Below are 20593 nucleotides of genomic sequence, written 5' to 3'. Positions count from 1 at the left end.
TTTTTAAAGCAAGAAAAGCCCATTTCTGTGATGATTTCTTAACTTCACTCATTCACACCTTATTTTGTTTATTGACATGACGAGTCCTGTCATCTTGTAGGACACTAAGATGAGAGTCTCTGCTAGTAGGCCGTGTCCATCTGAAGTTTTTGATGATAAACAGTATAAGACAGCGCTACACTAGACTCAGTATCCAAGATTACGGATATTGTTAGCTAATGTTTTAATTAGTTTTATTATTACTGAATGAATACATTACCTTATGTCCCCGGTACCCTGGCTCTCCAGGAGCTCCGCTTTCACCAGGTGCGCCACCCAAGCCCTACAAGAGGGAAACATTGAGTTGAGATTTTTGCGTGTTCAGGACTTTTCATCACTGCTGACCAGCAACCTGAGCACACCAGAATGGAGAACTCACAGAGGCGTCAACACAATTCACAGCGTCAATTCCATGATGTCACTAGTGCAGCAATCCCAGTCACACCATGCTTCTAAATTGTGTTGCGTAAACAAAGAAAAACAAGACGTGAATGCAAATCGGCTTTGGTAAAACCAGTCAAAATGAAAAATAAATCCCAACAACAGAATCCTCACGTAGAAAAATCACAAAATATACAAAGACATTGTAACGGCTGGCCCAATCGTCCATACCGGCAACTACACCACCAAGACCTGTGGTCTGGTAACCTGAGGGGCGTTAGAATTCCAATTACTTCCCAAATCGGCGATCAAATAGGCAAAAAGAGCAAACAGTAGGTAAGTTACTAAAGTGAATCCTCTTTAATAAAATCCCTGTGTGCGTCCAGGTGTCCATGTGTGTGTGTCTTCTGGTGAAGTGCGCATGCGCGGGGCACGGTGCGATGCGCGATATTACTGTCACAGAAAGTTACAGGTGTTTTACGGAAATACAAACCAGTATTACTGCGAGAGGAAATTAAAGGTACACAATACAGTGACGCATATCACAGCCACATACAAGCCAGTATTACAGTCAGAGAAAATTAAAGGTACGTATATTACGGACGTACAAGCCAGCGGACGTACAAGACAGTATTACTGTCACAGAAAATTAAAGACACACAATACACGGCGGCAGCGCACGAAGAACGGTCAGCTCAGCAAGTAAACATCAACAAAAGAAAGGCAGAAAGACAAAGAAAAATACGACCAACGAACAGAATGAGGTCAAGGTCCCTTGCCATTTAATATAGACTGTTCCTACTAATGTTTATGCACTACTGTTCTAGCGCTCGTTATTTTAACGGGCTAAATGACTAGTAGATATATATTGATGAAAAGAAGTGAAACAAAATGCCAAACAGTAAAAATATCTCATCTCCGCCCTCCTCTAACACGCACAGAATGTGAATTTCCCACTGGGATTAGTAATGTATCTATCTATCTATCTATCTATCTATCTATCTATCTATCTATCTATCTATCTATCTATCTATCTATCACTCCTCTTGTTTAAATAAAAAATAACCGGATGGACTTGATGGGTGGACAGGCAAATTACCTTGAGGGGATCACAGTCCTGCAGCGTTCTTCTTCCCCCTTTGTTTCCAGGGGGACAACATTTACACAGACGCACCATAGACTGCGTAAATGGGACAACGCTACGAAAGACGTTACACATTAAGACGTCCCCATTCATGTAGCATGTGCCGATAGATGGCCAAGCGAGTTGAAGCCATTCGTACTTATGGCCAATGTGCTGTCTAATTTTTTTGTTTACTGATAAACATATTTAAGTAATAGATGAGCCCGTGTTTTCCTTAAATGACTGATTTCTTCAATCCAATAAATTACATAAGTGTCGATTGACACAAACAAATAAATGAATGCTAATTTGTCCCTAGTGTGTGCTTGGTGTGTGTGTGTGTGTCCTGCGGTGGGCTGGCGCCCTGCCTGGGATTTGTTCCTGCCTTGCACCCTATGTTGGCTGGGATTGGCTCCAGCAGACCCCCGTGACCCTTTAGTTAGGATATAGCGGATTGGACAATGACTGACTAATAAACACCGTGAAGCACCAACATGTGAATGACAAGTATGGAAAGGGACCCCCAAGAAGTATTGTTTGATTGTCACGACCAGTTCCCCCTTCCTGCTGCGCGGGAGCAGAAGTGAGCGGCACAATGATAGCTGAGTGGCAGTTCAATAGTGTGCCATGATACCTTGTTAAAGGCCACCAAGAGTTGAGTAATGGAGTGTGCAGTTAAGGTATTTGTACCGGTGACCCTCACCAGACCCTCATTTGCAATGGCCACTACACTCTGGGACTCCCATCCAGCCAATCTGACATCTGAAGTCAGCACATTCTGTATAAAAATATAACAATTCTATTATATGGACTATGCTTTTGGGTGGCACGGTGGTGCCGTGGTAGCACTGCTGCCTCACACTAAGGAGACTCAGATTCACATCCCAAGGTCCTCCCTGGGTGAAGTTTGCATGTTCTCCCCGTGTCCATGTGGACTTCCTCCAGGTGCTCTGGTCTCCTCCTATAGTCCAAAGACAGGCAGGTTAGGTGGCTTGGTGATGTTAAATTGGCCCACATGGCTCTGTGTGTGTGTGTGTTTGCCCTGCAATTGGCTAGCGTCATGTCTAGGGATTGCATCCTGTGATTGCCTGGATAAGCTCCAGCCCCCTGGGATTATGGACTGGACTTTCCTTCTGAACCATTTTATTTCTCGTCCTCCCTTTGTGGAGTTTGCTTGTTCTCTCCGTGTCCGTTTGGGTTTCCTCCTACCATCCAAAGACATGCAGGTTAGGTGAATGGGCCTGAGTGAGTGTGTGTTTGGTGTGTGGCTGTGTGTGTGTTTGCCCTACGCTGGACCGGTGTCCTGTTCATACTTTGTTCCTGCTCTGTGCCCCAAGCTAGTTGGGATTGGCTCCAGACCCTAAATCCCCCCCAAGCTCACAACCCTGGAATGGGTTAAGTTGATTAGAAAATAACATTTTTTAATTTGGATATCTATAAGTAATAAGAAGGTCTTACATGGTGTGCTGTGTGCCAGTCTGCCCATTGCACTGAAAAAAGAACAACTAGATAAATCCTCAGACTAAAGGACAAGGACAACTCTGACAGGCAGTGGGGACTGCACCTCTCCATGCTGTCCTGATCCTTTGGGGTACATCAGGGTGTTGTCACCCACTTTCTGGCCTGTGCCCAGCTCTGCTTTATCTTGCTGTCACCATGGACTGGAGGGACTGGATGTGAGATTGTTAGGTCCCACCATGCCAGGAGATGGCTACAGAGTTTCACCATTTCCTGACTCTCATTTCTTGACTGTCCTTTACTTGATGTGGATAAGCTGGACTCGGAGAAACAGGATACACGTCCTTGACAGAGAGGGGGAGAGGGAGGGAGCGCCTGGGGAAGAAATAAAATGGATTTATAGTCGGAATCCAGAGCAATGTGTACACAGAGTCGGGCAGGACAAGTCAGCAAATGACCTCCATTAAAGTTTCCACAACCACCGAGAGAGAAATGGGATGGACAGCCTGGCTTCACTCACTTCTGAACATTTCAGCAAAGTTGGAGATTTGTGTCATATAAACAAAAAAATGCAACGTTTGTATATTTAAAGGAAACGTGTCATCATATTTAAGATGGCCCACTTAAAAATTAGGAAAACAAGCTGAGCAGCCAACCTTTTAAATCCCTGAGGGGTAAGTAAGATGACCTGTGAATGTGAGGAGCATTAGAAAGAAAAGGTCATGGCTATAGGAGGAGGAAGAGGAAGAAGAAGAAGAGATGTACTGCTGGATGATGTGAAATGATGGCAAAAGTATAAAATAGGGAGCATTTATGAAAAAAGGACACAAAGGAGAGATCAGAATGGAGAAGGCAGAGTACAGCATTGCATAGCATAATATAATATTGTACATAGTTGATAGTATTGTATAGTATAGTATAGCATAGTACACACTGTATAGTATAGTATTGTATAGTATAGTACATAGTGTATAGTATAGTGTATAGTATAGTATTGTATAGTATAGTATAGTATAGTACATAGTGTATAGTATAGTATTGTATAATATAACATAGTTCATAGTGCATAGTATTGTATAGTATAGTATAGCATAGTACATAGTGTATAGTATAGTATTGTATAGTATAGTACATAGTGTATAGTATAGTATAACATAGTACATAGTGCATAGTGTTGTATAGTACATAGTGTATAGTAGAGTACAGCATAGTATATAGTGTATAGTGTGTTGTATAGTGTAGCATAGTGCATAGTGTATAGTATAGTACAGAAGAGTACAGTATAGCATAGTACATAGTGTATAGTATTGTACAGTATAGCATAGTTCATAGTGTATAATATTGTATTGTATAGTATAGTACATTGTGTATAGTATATTATAGTATTGTATAGTATTGTATAACATAGTACATAGTGCATAGTATGGTATAGTATAGTACATAGTGTATAGTAGAGTACAGCATAGTATATAGTGTATAGTGTATTGTATAGTGTAGCATAGTACAAAGGGTATAGTATAGTAGAGTATAGTATAGCATAGTACATAGAGTATAGTATTGTATAGTATACATAGTACATAGTGTAAAGTATTGTATAGTATAGCATTGTTCATAGTGTATTATAATATTGTATTGTATAGTATTGCATAGTATAGTACAGTACATAGTGTATGGTATAGTATAGTATACCATAGTACATAGTGCATAGTATTGTATAGTATAGTACATAGTGTATAGTAGAGTACAGCATAGTATATAGTGTATAGTATGTAGTGTATTGTATAGTGTAGCATAGTACAAAGTGTATAGTAGAGTATAGTATAGCATAGTACATAGAGTATAGTATTGTATAGTATACACAGTACATAGTGTAAAGTATTGTATAGTATAGCATTGTTCATAGTGTATAATATTGTAAAGTATTGTATAGTATAGTACATTGTGTATAGTATTGTATAGTATAGTATAGCACATGGTGTATAGTAGAGTATAGTATAGTAGATACAGTGCATCCGGAAAGTATTCCCAGCGCTTCATCACTTTTTTCACATTTTGTTATGTTACAGCCTTATTCCAAAATGGACTAAATTCATTTTTTTCCTCAGAATTCTACACACAACACCCCATAATGACAACGTGAAAAAAGTTTACTTGAGATTTTTGCAAATTTATTAAAAATAAAAAAATTGAGAAAGCACATGTACATAAGTATTCACAGCCTTTGCCATGAAGCTCAAAATTGAGCTCAGGTGCCTCCTGTTTCCCCTGATCATCCTTGAGATGTTTGTGCAGCTTCATTGGAGTCCACCTGTGGTAAATTCAGTTGACTGGACCTGATTTGGAAAGGCACACACCTGTCTATAGAAGGTCCCACAGTTGACAGTTCATGTCAGAGCACAAACCAAGCATGAAGTCAAAGGAATTGTCTGTAGACCTCCGAGACAGGATTGTCTCGAGGCACAAATCTGGGGAAGGTTACAGAAAAATGTCTGCTGCTTTGAAGGTCCCAATGAGCACAGTGGCCTCCATCATCCGTAAGTGGAAGAGGTTCGAAACCACCAGGACTCTTCCTAGAGCTGGCCGGCCATCTAAACTGAGCGACTGGGGGAGAAGGGCCTTAGTCAGGGAGGTGACCAAGAACCTGATGGTCACTCTGTCAGAGCTCCTGAGGTCCTCTGTGGAGAGAGGAGAACCTTCCAGAAGGACAACCATCTCTGCAGCAATCCACCAATCAGGTCTGTATGGTAGAGTGGCCAGACGGAAGCCACTCCTTAGTTAAAGGCACATGGCAGCCCGCCTGGAGTTTGCCAAAAGGCACCTGAAGGACTCTCAGACCATGAGAAAGAACATTCTCTGGTCTGATGAGACAAAGATTGAACTCTTTGGTGTGAATGCCAGGTGTCACATTTGGGGGAAACCTGGCACCATCCCTACAGTGAAGCATGGTGGTGGCAGCATCATGCTGTGGGGGACTGGGAGACTAGTCAGGATAAAGGGAAAGATGACTGCAGCAATGTACAGAGACATCCTGGATGAAAACCTGCTCCAGAGCGCTCTTGAACTCAGACTGGGGCGACGGTTCTTCTTTCAGCAGGACAACGACCCTAAGCACACAGCCAAGATATCAAAGGAGTGGCTTCAGGACAACTCTGTGAATGTCCTTCAGTGGCCCAGCCAGAGCCCAGACTTGAATCCGATTGAACATCTCTGGAGAGATCTTAAAATGGCTGTGCACCGACGCTTCCCATCCAACCTGATGGAGCTTGAGAGGTGCTGCGAAGAGGAATGGGCCAAACTGGCCAAGGATAGGTGTGCCAAGCTTGTGGCATCATATTCAAAAAGACTTGAGGCTGGAATTGCTGCCAAAGGTGCATCACCAAAGTATTGAGCAAAGGCTGTGAATACTTATGGACATGGGATTTCTCATTTTTTTATTTTTAATAAATTTGCAAAAACCTCAAGTAAACTTTTTTCACGTTTTCATTATGGGGTGTTGTGTGTAGAATTCTGAGGAAAAAAATGAATTGAATCCATTTTGGAATAAGGCTGTAACATAACAAAATGTGGAAAAAGTGATGTGCTGTGAATACTTTCCGGATGCACTGTAGTGTATAGTATAGTACATAGTGTATAGGATAATATAGCATAGTACATAGAGTATAGTATTGTATAGTATAGTATAACATAGTACATAGTGTATTGTATTGTATAGTATAGCGTAGCACATAGTGTATAGTATAATATAGTATAGTACATAGGGTATAGTATAGTGTATAGTATAATATAGTATGGCATAATACAGTATAGGGGCGGCACGGTGGCGCAGTGGGTAGCGCTGCTGCCTCACAGTTGGGAGATCTAGGGACCTGGGTTCGATTCCCGGGTCCACCCTGCGTGGAGTTTGCATGTTCTCCCCGTGTCTGCGTGGGTTTCCTCTGGGCGCTCCGGTTTCCTCCCACAGTCCAAAGACATGCAGGTTAGGTGGATTGGCGATTCTAAATTGGCCCTAGTGTGTGCTTGGTGTGTGGGTGTGTTTGTGTGTGTCCTGCGGTGGGTTGGCACCCTGCCCGGGATTGGTTCCTGCCTTGTGCCCTGGGATTGGCTCCAGAAGACCCCCGTGACCCTGTGTTCGGATTCAGCGGGTTGGAAAATGGATGGATGGATATAGAGAGATATTATGATTTTATTTTGGTGTCTTGTTTATTGTTTATTTTGTAATTTTGTACTAAACTTTTAATTAATGCAGTTCTGTCTGTTATCTGGACTGTCTCCTACATGTAGAGCCAAAGGACCAGCAGGACCACCTAGTCAGGCAGCTGGGGGTTTAAAGAGGAGCCCCAGTTACACTCGTTGACTCTTTCAAGTCCAAACTGAATCATTACCTGAGAACGAGTCACACAATCCTCATTCATTTATTTCACATACTGAGTGATTACCTGAAATTGAGTCACATGATTCTCGTTCATTAGATATGTGAACTGGCAGTGTGGTGTTGTGGTTAAGGCTTTAGGCTTCAAACCCGGAGGTCGTGGGCTCAGATCCCACTACTGACACTGTGTGACCCTGAGCAAGTCACCTGACCTGCCTGTGCTCCAATTGGAAGACCAAAAGAAATGCAATCAATTGTATCATAAATGCTGCAAGTTGCTTTGGATGAGAATAAGCCACATGATTCTCATTCGATAGATACAGTATGTGAACTGGCAGTATGATGTCGTGAATAAGGCTTTAGGCTTCAAACCTGGAGGTCGTGGGCTCAAATCCCACTACTGACACTGTGTGACCATGAGCAGGTCACCTGACCTGCCTGTGCTCCAATTGGAAAAGCAAAAGAAATGGAACCAACTGTATCATAACTGCTGTACATCTCCTTAGATAAAGGCGTCAGCCAAATAAGTAAAAGGAATGCAAATGTAACTGAATCATTACCTGAGAACGAGTCGCACGATTCTCATTCATTTGTTTCACGTACTGAGTTATTACCCGCTAACGAGTCGCACAATTCTTGTTCATTTGTTTTGCGTACCGAGTCATCACCGCACACGAGTCATATAATTTCATTCGCTAGATCAGCGAACCAAATCATTACCTGAGAACGAGTCGCATGATTCTCATTCATTTGTTTTGCGTACCGAGTCATCACCGCACACGAGTCATATAATTTCATTCGCTAGATCAGCGAACCAAATCATTATCAGAGAACGAGGCGCTCGATTCTCATCCAGTTGTTTTGCTTACCCGCGACTGAATCACAAAATTTGTATTCACTTATAAATCTCGAATGTATCATCTTAGTTTGATTCTCCATTTTTTCTAGGTTGTCCTGCTTGTGCTTTCAAAGAGTACAATGTTATATAATTTGAACGATTATGTTTAATAAGTATAATTATATATATGTATAATAATGCCTGAATTATTTGATTCTATGTTATCGATTAATTCAAAGTGAGTACCCTTCACCCGCCTGTTTTTTCTGTAAACACGCAGATCAAAGTTTTGAGTTTTGCACCCGTTTGGATATTTTCGTGCAATGGGACCACCGTAGAGGGTGCCTCTGACTCAAGGCCGCTTTACACTCTCCCACCGCTCTTCAGTTGATGATAAAATCATGTGTTGATTTCCAGCTGGCACAAAACCCTGAGGATGGTCACCGGACCCCCAGGTGCTTTAACCGCGGGCTCGTCTCTCACTCACACACCACACTTCTCATCTCACCCTCTTTCCTCGATTCCCCTTCGGCCCGTTATCTCCTGGATCACCTGGTTCACCATCACTTCCCTTTAAAAAAGACATCAAGTACATCCATTATACGTCAGCTGAGACGCACAGAGCAGACAGACAGCTCCATGCGAGGCGTTACGCACCTGCAGCCCCAGCAGCCCTGGAAACCCGGGGTCTCCCTGTCCATGGAGGAACACAAAAGAGCAAAGAGCACATTGTCAGTCAATCGTCCTTCTCCTGTTTTAATGCTTGTAAAAAAATAAAAAGGAAAAGAAGAGCTCCATTTGAACAGCAGTTACTTTTTTTCCCTTTATGCCTTTCTCTCCATATCCATCAGAGCCATCTTCACCCTGTTTTGTGAGACACATTAACATATTAGTCATAAAAACGGCCTTCATAGTTATTGTTTTAACACTTCACAACAATGTAACCACATCTGCTTTAAAGGCACACAATAAAATTAATCAACCATTTATTTTTTATAGCTCCTGTCATGGGGCACTTTACAAAACTTAGGATTCATGGATGAAACAGAAAGAAGGTGGGGGGCCCCCTAGTGACAGAGACCCTGCACCACACTGCTGATGGAATCTATAAACAGGACCCTGGGCACATCTCAGTAATACAGCAATGTAACTGTGCTAGGGGACAGTACCCTAAAAAGTGACAAGGTGACAGGTCCAGCCTCTACTGCAGACTTTCTAAATGGATCACTTTACCTCCAATATTGTACTAATGTGATACAAAACAAAGGCAAGGAGAGACCACCATGTGTATCCAACAAGGGGTGCTAAGGGGGTCTACATGCCTAGTGAAATGAAAGGCAGTGAGAACCTTCTATAGTATGTCAGCCAATAGAAGGCAGAGAGGAGGAGCTTTGAGAAGACAGCTTGTGGGGGTTCCATCAGGCTTAGTCTGTGGTGGTCCTGTCTTGGAAAAGCATCTGGGGCCACTAGAGGAAGATATCAATGTGGGAATCAAGGGCTTCTACATGGTGTGTGGGATCAGCCCAAAATAAATCCAGCAGGCATAGAATACACATAAGACAATGAGGACCCTACAAACTGATATGACTGATACGGCGAGAGGAAAAGTGCTGTATAATACAATGGATATGAAAAGAGATGGGAAAGGCGCTTTAAGGTAGGTAGATAGATAAATGTGAAAGGCACTATATAATAATGATAGATAGATAGATAGATAGATAGATAGATAGATAGATAGATAGATAGATAGATAGATAGATAGATAGATAGATAGATAGATAGATAGATAGATAGATAGATAGATATGAAAGGCACTATATAATAATGATAGATAGATAGATAGATAGATAGATAGATAGATAGATAGATAGATAGATAGATAGATAGATAGATAGATAGATAGATAGATATGAAAGGCACTATATAATGATGATAGATAGATAGATAGATAGATAGATAGATAGATAGATAGATAGATAGATAGATAGATAGATAGATAGATAGATAGATAGATAGATAGATAGATAGATAGATAGATGTGAAAGGTACTATATGACTGATAAATGGTGTAGATGACAGGTTTAGATAGATGTGAAAGGTACTATATGATAGATAGATAGCATAGTTAGCAGGATTAGATAGATAGAGTAGTTGACAGAATTAGATAGATAGATAGATAGATAGATAGATAGATAGATAGATAGATAGATAGATAGATAGATAGATAGATAGATAGATAGATATTATATAGTGCCTTTCACATCTATCTATCTATCTATCTATCTATTATATAGTGCCTTTCACATCTATCTATCTATCTATCTAATGGCACTATATAGCGCCTGACCTGACACAGATTGAACACAGGAGGCACGTATAAAATGAAAAGACTTTTTATTTTTCTTCAGCTGGAGGGTACGTCTTCTCCGTAATCCCTCCAGCCACAACACAGTCCCAAATGAAGCACAGTACACTAAGCACTCTTTCTCTCCTGTCTTCCACCACCACTCCTCCTCCTCAGCAAGTTTTGTCCACCTCCACCCAACTCTGGCCACTGAGTGGTGGTTGCTGGTTCCTTTTATGGCCCACCCAGAAGTGCTCCATGTGCTTGATCACCTGTTTCCAATTGCACTCCCGAGTGGGGCTGAAGATTAGTCCAGCTGGGCTCAGGGACCCATGCCGTGCCCCCTGGCAGCCACCCCAGACCCCAACAGGGCTGTGGAGAACTCCATTTCCCATGAAGCCCTGCAAGAAACTGAGGCACCGCTCCAACCCAGGGGGTGGCCATCCAGCATCCAGGGTGAGGTACAGCACCATCCAGGGCTGCTCCCCCTGAATACACATCGAAGGGGCATCCCTGCTGGGCAAGGGACCCGGCGGCCGTCTATCTATCTATCTATCATTATTATATAGTGCCTTTCACATCTATCTATCTATCTATCATTATTATATAGTGCCTTTCACATCTATCTATCTATCAATCACATTTTAACAAATAACCTCAATCTACACAGAGATGTGAAATCAGAAAATGAAAACTGAATGCTCAAAGTCTCACCTGAACTCCTCGGCGTCCAGCTGTCCCAGGTGCACCTTTGAGACCGGGAATGCCAGGTTCACCCTTTTTAGAAAAGAGGACAAGACAGCAAGTGATTTAAACAGCCAGTATGGCGACATGTCTTCTAAAGGAGGTGGACATGTTGATGCCCACTTAGAAAACTGAGTTTCATCAGCAGTTGTGTATTTTTTAAGAGTGACCCACCCCTAGGACACAAACATGGAGGGCGCAGAGATTTCAATGGGGTTGTTGTGCCCTTAACTTTGCTGCAATGCTAAGTACGGTCGACACTGATCTGTTAAATGGACTGTGCAGACCCTCATCTTATCATCCCATCTCTGTACTTATATGACTCCCTTCATACTACATGTAATACACTAATGCAGTAATCATAACAATTTAAAGCTAACTTGGTGTTTTGTCTCAAATACATAGACACTTTATTAATAGCTGTTAATGGAGTCCTTAATGAAGCCAAAGTCACTCCTGTGGACCATCCTAGACCACCACCGAGGGTTGACGTCCTGATTGAACTCCCAAACGGCTGCTCTGTTTGTCTGACTGAACACTCCTGGCCCTCATTGACGCTGCAGGGTGCTGTGGTCACTGAGGTGGCCATTTTACAGTGTCAGCCTCAATGTGCCTGTGATCCAATTCTGAGGACCACGTGGCACCCATTGTAGCCTGTTCTGGGAGGGCCTCTTGTCAGTTTTGGCCTTCCTTTTGAATGTTACCACAACAACTGCCAAGATGATGAAGGGCATTCCGAATCCTTAACTTGAGACTTTTCTTTTTTGAGCCACGTTGAAGTGGTGAGGCTGTGTGGACTATTTTCAGCCCCCAATATCCTAGTCCTCTGATGTCCTTGTGAGTTCATCGGCTGAGCCCTGTGACCATGAACTGGACTGAGCATTTGAGAACGTAGCCCACGGTTTCCCTTTTTCTTGTTCAGTTCACGCCTGGTCTGCCATGTGTTATCATTCCACTGACGTTACACACAGCGACTGGTGTTTGAGAAGCCTAGCAGACCATCAGGACACCCCACCAGTCTGTGAGACGTTCAGATAGCAGTGTGTGAGTGACGTCCGACGTCTTCCCCTGAGTTTCATGCCTTCAGTTTTCAAGCCAACTGTCATGCTAAATCTCTTGAATCACTTAAATAAATTAGATGAACAATGACAGGCAGCTGGACGCCATGCAGTGGTTCTTTGGAAAATGTGACCACAGATGTTCTTCTGGGTAAATTACGAATAATAATTAAAGAATGTAAACCGCTTCTATGCCCACTTTTCAAGTTAACAGTAAGGCAAGCACAGAAATGACACCGAGCTAAACAAAGTGTTCCTTATTTCTATTATGGGATTGTGGTTGTGCAGGAAGGAAGACCCTAAAACTTCTTAAGATCATGTAACTAATTGGGCTTCTGGCTTCTTCATGGTGGGTTTGTCATGAGCCCCCTACAGAACCTGGCTGTCAATGGTGAGATGTTTCTACTGCTCCCTCTCCATGGAGAAGCACTCCAGTGTCCATGCCAGCGCAAGAATATTTAAAACAACTGCCTAAGCCAGTCCAAGCAAAGGAGAACTTCTTCAATTCATGGACATGATTGGATTTCTCCCGTCTGAGTCCCCTGCAAATTTGGTCATCAATGGTGAGATGTTTCTCTTTGTCCTTCTCCATTAAGGCTCACTGTAGTTGACTTTCCTGCTTAGGATGTTTAAAGCATCCGTCTAAACCAGTCCAAGCAAAGGAGAACTTCTTAGGCTCATGTAACTGATCAGACATCTGGCTTCTTCATAATGGCCTTGTCCCATCTGAGCCCCCTGCACAATCTGGCTGTCAATGGCGAGATGTTGCTACTGCTTCCTCCCCATGGTGGTGCACTCAGGTCAATGCCAGCTCAAGAACATTTAAAGCAACTGCCTAAGCCAGTCCAAGCAAAGGAGAACTTCTTAGGCTCATGTAACTATTGGACTCCTGGCTTCTTCATGATGGGTTTGCCTCATCTGAGCCCCCTGCAGAATCTGGCTGTCAATGGTGAGATGTTTCTACTGCTCCCTCTCCATGGTGGCGCACTCAGGTCAATGCCTGCACAGAGCATTTAAAGCAACTGCCTAAGCCAGTCCAAGCAAAGGAGAACTTCTTAAGCTCAATTCACTGATTGGACTTCTGGCTTTTTCATGAGGGGCTTGTCCCTTCTAAGACCCCCGTAGAACCAGGCTGTCAATGGTGAGATGCTCCTACTGCTCTCTCCCTCTCCATAGAGAACCAGTCTGGTGTCTATGCCTGCACAGAGCATTTAAAGCAACTGCCTAAGACAGTCCAAGCAAAGGAGAACGTCTTCAATTCACAGCCCTGATTGAAATTCTCCTATCTGTGCCCCCCTGCAAAATTTGGTAATCAATGGTGTGATGCTTCAACTTTGTCCCTCTCCATGGAGGTTCATTCAGGTCCATTACCTACGTAGAACGTTTAAAAAAATGTGTCTAAGCCAAAGGAGAACATCTTAGGCTCATGTACAGTAACTGATCAGACTTCTGGCTCCTTCATAAGGGGCTTGTCCCTTGTCCCTGGTTGTCAACGGTGAGATGTGGTGAGATGTTTCTACTGCTCCCTCTCCATGGTGGTGCACTCAGCTCAATGCCAGCTCAAGAACATTTAAAGCAACTGCCTAAGCCAGTCCAAGCAAAGGAGAACTTCTTTAATTCACGGCCCTGATTGATATTCTCCCATCTGGGCCCCCCTGCAAAATCTGATAATCAGTGGTGTGATGCTTCAACTTTGTCCCTCTCCATGGAGGTTCCCTCAGGTCCATTACCTATGTAGAACTTTTAAAAACATCTGTCTAAGCCAGTCCAAGCGAAGGAGAACGTCTTAGGCTCATGTACAGTAACTGATCAGACTTCTGGCTCCTTCATAAGGGGCTTGTCCCTTGTCCCTGGTTGTCAACGGTGAGATGTGGTGAGATGTTTCTACTGCTCCCTCTCCATGGTGGTGCACTCAGCTCAATGCCAGCTCAAGAACATTTAAAGCAACTGCCTAAGCCAGTCCAAGCAAAGGAGAACTTCTTTAATTCACGGCCCTGATTGATATTCTCCCATCTGGGCCCCCCCTGCAAAATCTGATAATCAGTGGTGTGATGCTTCAACTTTGTCCCTCTCCATGGAGGTTCCCTCAGGTCCATTACCTACGTAGAACTTTTAAAAACATCTGTCTAAGCCAGTCCAAGCGAAGGAGAACGTCTTAGGCTCATGTACAGTAACTGATCGGACTTCTGGCTCCTTCATGAGGGGCTTGTCCCAGACAAGCCCCCTGCATACCCTGGTTGTCAATGGTGAGATGTGGTGAGAGGTTTCTACTGCTCCCTCTCCATAGTGGCGCACTCAGCTCAGTGCCTGCACCGAGCATTTAAAGCAACTGTCTAAGCCAGTCCAAGCAAAGGAGAACGTCTTAAGCTCAACTCACTGATCGGACTTCTGGCTTTCTCATGAGGGGTTTGCCCCATCCAAGCCCCCTGCAGATCCTGGCTGTCAATGGTGAGATGCTTCTATTGCTTCCTCTCCATGGAGGACCATGGAGGTCCATGCCCTGCATAGAGCATTTAAAGCAACTGCTTAATGCTGTCAGAACAAAGGAGAACTTCTTAAGTTCAACTGACTGATTGGACTTCCCACCATTGGTGGTTTGTCTCTTCTTATTATCTGAGCCCCACTACACTAACCCAGACCCCTTAATGAACTTTGGTGGATATCGTCACACAGTGTAGACTTCTCCGTTACTCCAGTCAAATGATTTTCGAAGAATTTTGCTTCCCTGTGGACTTTCCACACTTTTTCCTTTTTTAATTTCCGTTACGTCACTTGTTCCTCAGTTTTCATGGATGGTTTGCTGTACTTATGGGGTCTTTTCGTATGTGTTAAGTATCGTGGAGGGCGTCGCTCAATGGGTATTTGTTGTACTGTCATTGATTTCATTTTCATTCATGGACCTCAAACATATACTGCTATCGTATCGATTTCTTTTGTACCTCGAGTGTGTTTTATGGTCTGTGCGGTGTAAGGTCAATAGAGGAGTGCGGCTGGCTGCCCCTTCTCCTTATTATTTTTTTATATTTATAATTGTATCATCCTGGTATCGGTATAAAGATACAAAGTTTCTGTAGCCTGTGCTCTTGAGTGTGCCACTGTGATCTGTGACGGTTATTCCATACACGTTATTTTATTTAAAACGGTATTGGAGGCACATGGGATGGACAGGCATCCCAGCAGGAAGTCCAGAACATCCCTTACCCGGATGGGAGGCCCCGAGAATACAGAAAGGCATCCCAGCCAAGAGAAGGAAGGAGTTCGCACCCGGTCAAGGTTGCCCTAAGCGATGGATGGATATCCCAGCTGGACGTGGTTCTGGTACCTTCCCTAGATAGGAGTAAAGAGAAGGACAGGGAAGAACTGTCTCTGGGGGGGTTGTTTATTCCCCCCAGGTAGTCCTTTGTGTCGATGCCCATTCAGGAACTAGCAGGGAATGCCAGAAGTTGTAGTCTGGCAGCACAATCCTGCAAGGGGTCCGTGGGTGCCGCAAGGGGGTGCCGCAAGGAGATGTGCTCCTTTGGACTTCCGTATGACCCGGAAGTACTTCAATCAGGCAGTAGCCCCCGAGTCCTCGATAAAAGGGACGGCCCTCCCTGATCCAGGCGAGTTGGAGCCCGGAGGAAGGAAGGCAACACTCGACTGGAGGAGGGCAGTAAAGTAGTGGGAGAGAATGGTGGAGAGATTGTGTTTTGTACCTGAGCTCGTGTTACTTTTGGAGGCAATTTGGTGAATAAAACATTCCATTATTTGAACCTAAGACTGCCTTGGTGTGATCGTGTTGGGGGTTTGGGCTCACTGATGTCCCTGGTTCCATCACAATTGGTATTTGCTGAAGTCACACAAACCAGCTGACAGGGTGAATCTGACAGGCAGATGAGATGAAACTTGTGGAAGGTGACACTTGCAGGCTACTTAAACGTGACAATGGTGATGATGAGCATATGGCCAGGGGCCTCTGTCGGCCATTTAGAGTCCAGGGGATTGGACCTTCAGGCAGGGATTTTGGTTGATTGAAGTGGACCTGACTCATCACGTTCAGACGGGGGCCATGAGTGATCAGAGCAGTGAACAGATAGAGGAAGAGGTGCTGTTTTCAATTCATACTATGCTAGCAAAAAAATTGCACCCATGTTTGGAGGGTGCATGTTCTAATAGAAGGCATAAAAGTACGGACAACTGCACAGAGCCTCACCTTCGGACGGATGGAGGACATCGTAGCTACTCATGCCAAGGACAAAATGCCTTCCTGCACTCTCGAAGTTAGCCAAGCGCCAGCTGCAGGAACCCCCCGAATGCATCACACTTTCACAAGTAGCTCTCCTTCAAGTATTAGATTATTGTGAGTGTTAAAGACAAGCTAAGGATGGTCTTCCTTTAGTGTTACTGATTCTTTCTTCCTTTTTTGACCACCACCATTCCATTAGGGTCAGATATCTATATACATATATATACAGTTAGGTCCATAAATATTTAGACAGAGACAACTTTTGTCTAATTTTGGTTCTGTACATTACCACAATGAATTGTAAATGAAACAACTCCGATGCAGTTGAAGTGCAGACTTTCAGCTTTAATTCAGTGGGGTGAACAAAACGATTACATAAAAATGTGAGGCAACTAAAGCATTTTATTAACACAATCCCTTCATTTCAGGGGCTCAAAAGTAATTGGACAAATTGAATAACTGGAAATCAAATGTTCATTTCTACTACTTGGTTGAAAACCCTTTGCTGGCAATGACAGCCTGAAGTCTTGAACTCCTGGACATCACCAGATGTTGGGTTTCCTCCTTTTGAATGCTCTGCCAGGCCTTTACTGCTGCGGCTTTCAGTTGCTGTTTGTTTGTGGGCCTTTCTGTCTGAAGTTTAGTCTTCAACAAGTGAAATGCCTGGTCAGTTGGGTTAAGATCAGGTGACTGACTTGGCCATTCCAGAATTTTCCACTTCTTTGCTTTAATAAACTCCTGGGTTGCTTTGGCTGTATGTTTTGGGTCATTGTCCATCTGTATCATGAATCAATGTGACTGCTGTATTTAGCTGGATTTGAGCAGACAGTATGTCACTGAACACCTCAGAATTCATTCGGCTGCTTCTGTCCTGTGTCACATCATCAATAAACACGAGTGTCCCAGTGCCACTGGCAGCCATGTACGCCCAAGCCATCACACTGCCTCCCTCCACCGTGTTTTACAGATGATATGCTATGCTTTGGATAATGATCTGTTCCACACCTTCTCCATCCTTTTTTCTTGCCATCATTCTGGTAGAGGTTGATCTTGGTTTCATCTGTCCAAAGAATGTTTTTCCAGAACTGTGCTGGCTTTTTCAGATGTTCTTTAGCAAAGTCCAATCTAGCCTTTCTATTCTTTAGGCTTATGAGTAGTTTGCACCTTGCAGTGCACCCTCTGTATTTACTTTCATGCAGTCTTCTCTTTATGGTAGACTTGGATATCGATACGCCCGCCTACCCCCTGGAGAGTGTTGTTCACTTGGTTGGCTGTTGTGAAGGGGTTTCTCTTCACCATGGAAATGATTCTGCGATCATCCACCACTATTGTCTTCCGTGGACGTCCGGGTCTTTTTGCGTTGCTGAGTTCACCAGTGCTTGCTTTCTTTCTCAGGATGGACCAAACTGTAGATTTTGCCACTCGTAATATTGGAGCAATTTCTCCAATGGGTTTTTTCTGTTTTTGCAGCTTAAGGATGGCTTCTTTCACCTGCATGGAGAGCTCCTTTAATCGCATGTTGTCTGTTCACAGCAAAATCTTCCACATGCAAGCAGCACACCTCAAATCAACTCCAGGCCTTTTATCTGCTTAACTGATAAGGACATAACGACGGACTTGACCACACCTGCCCATGAAATAGCCTTTGAGTCAATTGTCCAATTACTTTTGAGCCCCTGAAATGAAGGGATTGTGTTACAAAAAATGCTTTAGTTGCCTCACATTTTTATGCAATCATTTTGTTCTCCCACTGAATTAAAGCTGGAAGTCTGAACTTCAACTGCATCGGAGTTGTTTTATTTCAAATTCATTGTGGTCATGTACAGAACCAAAATGAGAAAAAAGTTGTCTCTGTCCAAATATTTATGGACCTAACTGTATATTTAAATTCCAATGTCTGTCTGTCTGCCTGCTTTCCACAAGAGATCGACTTAACGGAATTAGAATTTTTTTCTAGAATTTGCTTGAACATTCCGGTTGATTTTGCGACTTCTCTCATCACGCTAAGTTTCATAGTTCACTTGCGTTTCTGATTTATTTGCACGAATCCAAGAGAGACGCAACGGGCCAGGCAGAGGGGACGGGGCTCTTGTCACTCACGTGTCAGCCTCGGGGTGTATCGTACATCTACTTAGCTAATGATCGAAAGAACGACTTAACGGATTTAGATCGTGTTTTTTTCTAGAATTTGCTTGAAGGTTCCGGTTGATTTTGCGACTTCTGTCATTGTGCTAAGAATCATGGTTCGCTTGCCAGATTGATATATTCATGCTAATCCGAGAGAGATGCAGTGGGTCAAGGGGAGGGGGAAGTGTGATGTCAGGAGTGGGGAGCCGGGCAGGACCCTCCTCACTGTCCTGTTTCACTTCTATGCGGGCGAAGCCACAGGGGACGGCTAGTATAATATATAAAGGCTGCCATCTCTAACAGACCTATTCCCAGGGAGTGGGCGCCCCCTGCTGGATGCAGTTTTCTTGCTAAAGGGGCTTGTACTAAAACCCTAGTGCTGAAAACGTCTTCCTTCAGCCCTTCTGCTGACCAACATCAACATGCCAATGGAATTCTCCATTTTTGGTTTGCTGTTCTGTCAAAGTGAAAAGAAAGTGCAGAAGGTCAAAAAAATCCAATAAATCAAATTAAGCACAAGGGAGAATTTACCAAAACTCCCACCTAGTGTATTCAAAATGACTTCTTTCTGTCTATCTTCCATCCATCCATTATCCAACCTGCTATATCCTAACTACAGGGTCACGTGGGTCTGCTGGAGCCAATCCCAGCGAACACAGGGCGCAAGGCAGGAAACAAACCCCGGGCAGGGCGCCAGCCCACCACCGTCTGTCTATCTTGTTCATTGTTTATGTTAATATTATGGTTATTTAGTTTCTTTACGTTGAAGCGTCTTTTATTTTGTGTCAAGTGTTTTGTGGGTGGTAACCCCAAGAGGCGGGGCCACCACTCTCAAGGGACTGCCCCCATTCCTTTAAAGGCGGGGCTGGTGGTTCATTCTGTATTCACTCGTGGTGGTGCCGAGTTCTTTCTTGTGATTATTGCTACTCTGCTTATTGTGATTTACTGGATTTTTTTGAACCTGTGCTGTTTTTTCACTTTTCTTGCTTTAATTTCATTACTTGGGACTTTCTAGGATAGTCTTTTGAAGTAATTGCCTTCTTAGCCTTTTGAGCTCCTCAAAGCTTATTTTTGCAACAGAGCATTCTCCTTTTGTATATAAAGATTCTGCATGGCCCTTCTCATCACTAGCCAGGGTCTGACTGCAACTTCTCCCTCTATCAGGCATTATGAATATTTTTGTTTTCTTTCGATTTTCTAGTTCATAACATGGTTATTACATTAAAATAAATTACAGCTGGTAATTTGTTAAGGGTAGATTTCACACAGACGTTACAAAGGTTTTCTTTATGCAAAGAAGCACAGACCCATGGAATGAGTGACAAAGCAGTGTGGTAGAGAGCTGGACATCCGGGACCCTCAAATCTTAACTTGTTCACTATTGTGTTTACTGTGATTTACTGGATTTACTTGAACCCGTGCTCTGTTTTTTACACTTTTCTTGCTTTTAATTTCATTATTTGGGACTTTCTAGGATTGCCTTTTGTAAAAACTGCAGGGTGTGTGCTTCAGTGTTATTTTTCCACAGAACCTTCACATATTCAACATGGCTTTCTTAATGGGCACCACTAAGCGATGATGAAATGAGCATATTAGTCGTGAACTTACTTTCAGTCCTCGTTGTCCCGCATTACCTCGACTGCCATTTGGTCCTTCAGGCCCGCGTGAACTCTGTAGAAATATTTCATTATTACATATTCAGAACAAAAACATTTTATAAAAGAAAACTCAAAAGACAATCAAAAACTCAAACCTGGGGTCCTTTGAGTCCTGGCTCTCCAAGTGGTCCTGGTTCCCCCTGGTCGCCTTTAGGACCCTGGAACAAAAATAAATTTACATTTCAAAACCACAATCTTTTATTCGGGGGTGTTGAAAACAATTTTGTGA

General features: G+C 43.3%; 1 protein-coding gene across 1 annotated transcript in view; it reads right to left on the bottom strand.

The window, feature by feature from the left end:
* The window catches only part of LOC114663936 (collagen alpha-6(VI) chain-like), a 208342-nt gene that overhangs the window by 41640 nt on the left and 146109 nt on the right, over positions 1-20593 (bottom strand). The window contains exons 24-30 of the mRNA XM_051936116.1: positions 20460-20522; positions 20315-20377; positions 11267-11329; positions 9022-9072; positions 8866-8901; positions 8717-8779; positions 260-322 (exon numbers count right to left, since the gene is read on the bottom strand). Of these exons, the coding sequence (XP_051792076.1) occupies positions 260-322; positions 8717-8779; positions 8866-8901; positions 9022-9072; positions 11267-11329; positions 20315-20377; positions 20460-20522 (402 nt within the window). The remainder of the gene's footprint in view (positions 1-259; positions 323-8716; positions 8780-8865; positions 8902-9021; positions 9073-11266; positions 11330-20314; positions 20378-20459; positions 20523-20593) is intronic.

Source organism: Erpetoichthys calabaricus, chromosome 13 (genome assembly GCF_900747795.2).
Source record: "Erpetoichthys calabaricus chromosome 13, fErpCal1.3, whole genome shotgun sequence".
Lineage (NCBI taxonomy): Eukaryota > Metazoa > Chordata > Cladistia > Polypteriformes > Polypteridae > Erpetoichthys > Erpetoichthys calabaricus.
Note: the sequence above shows the minus strand (reverse complement) of the source record. Positions and strands in the feature narration are given on the sequence as shown.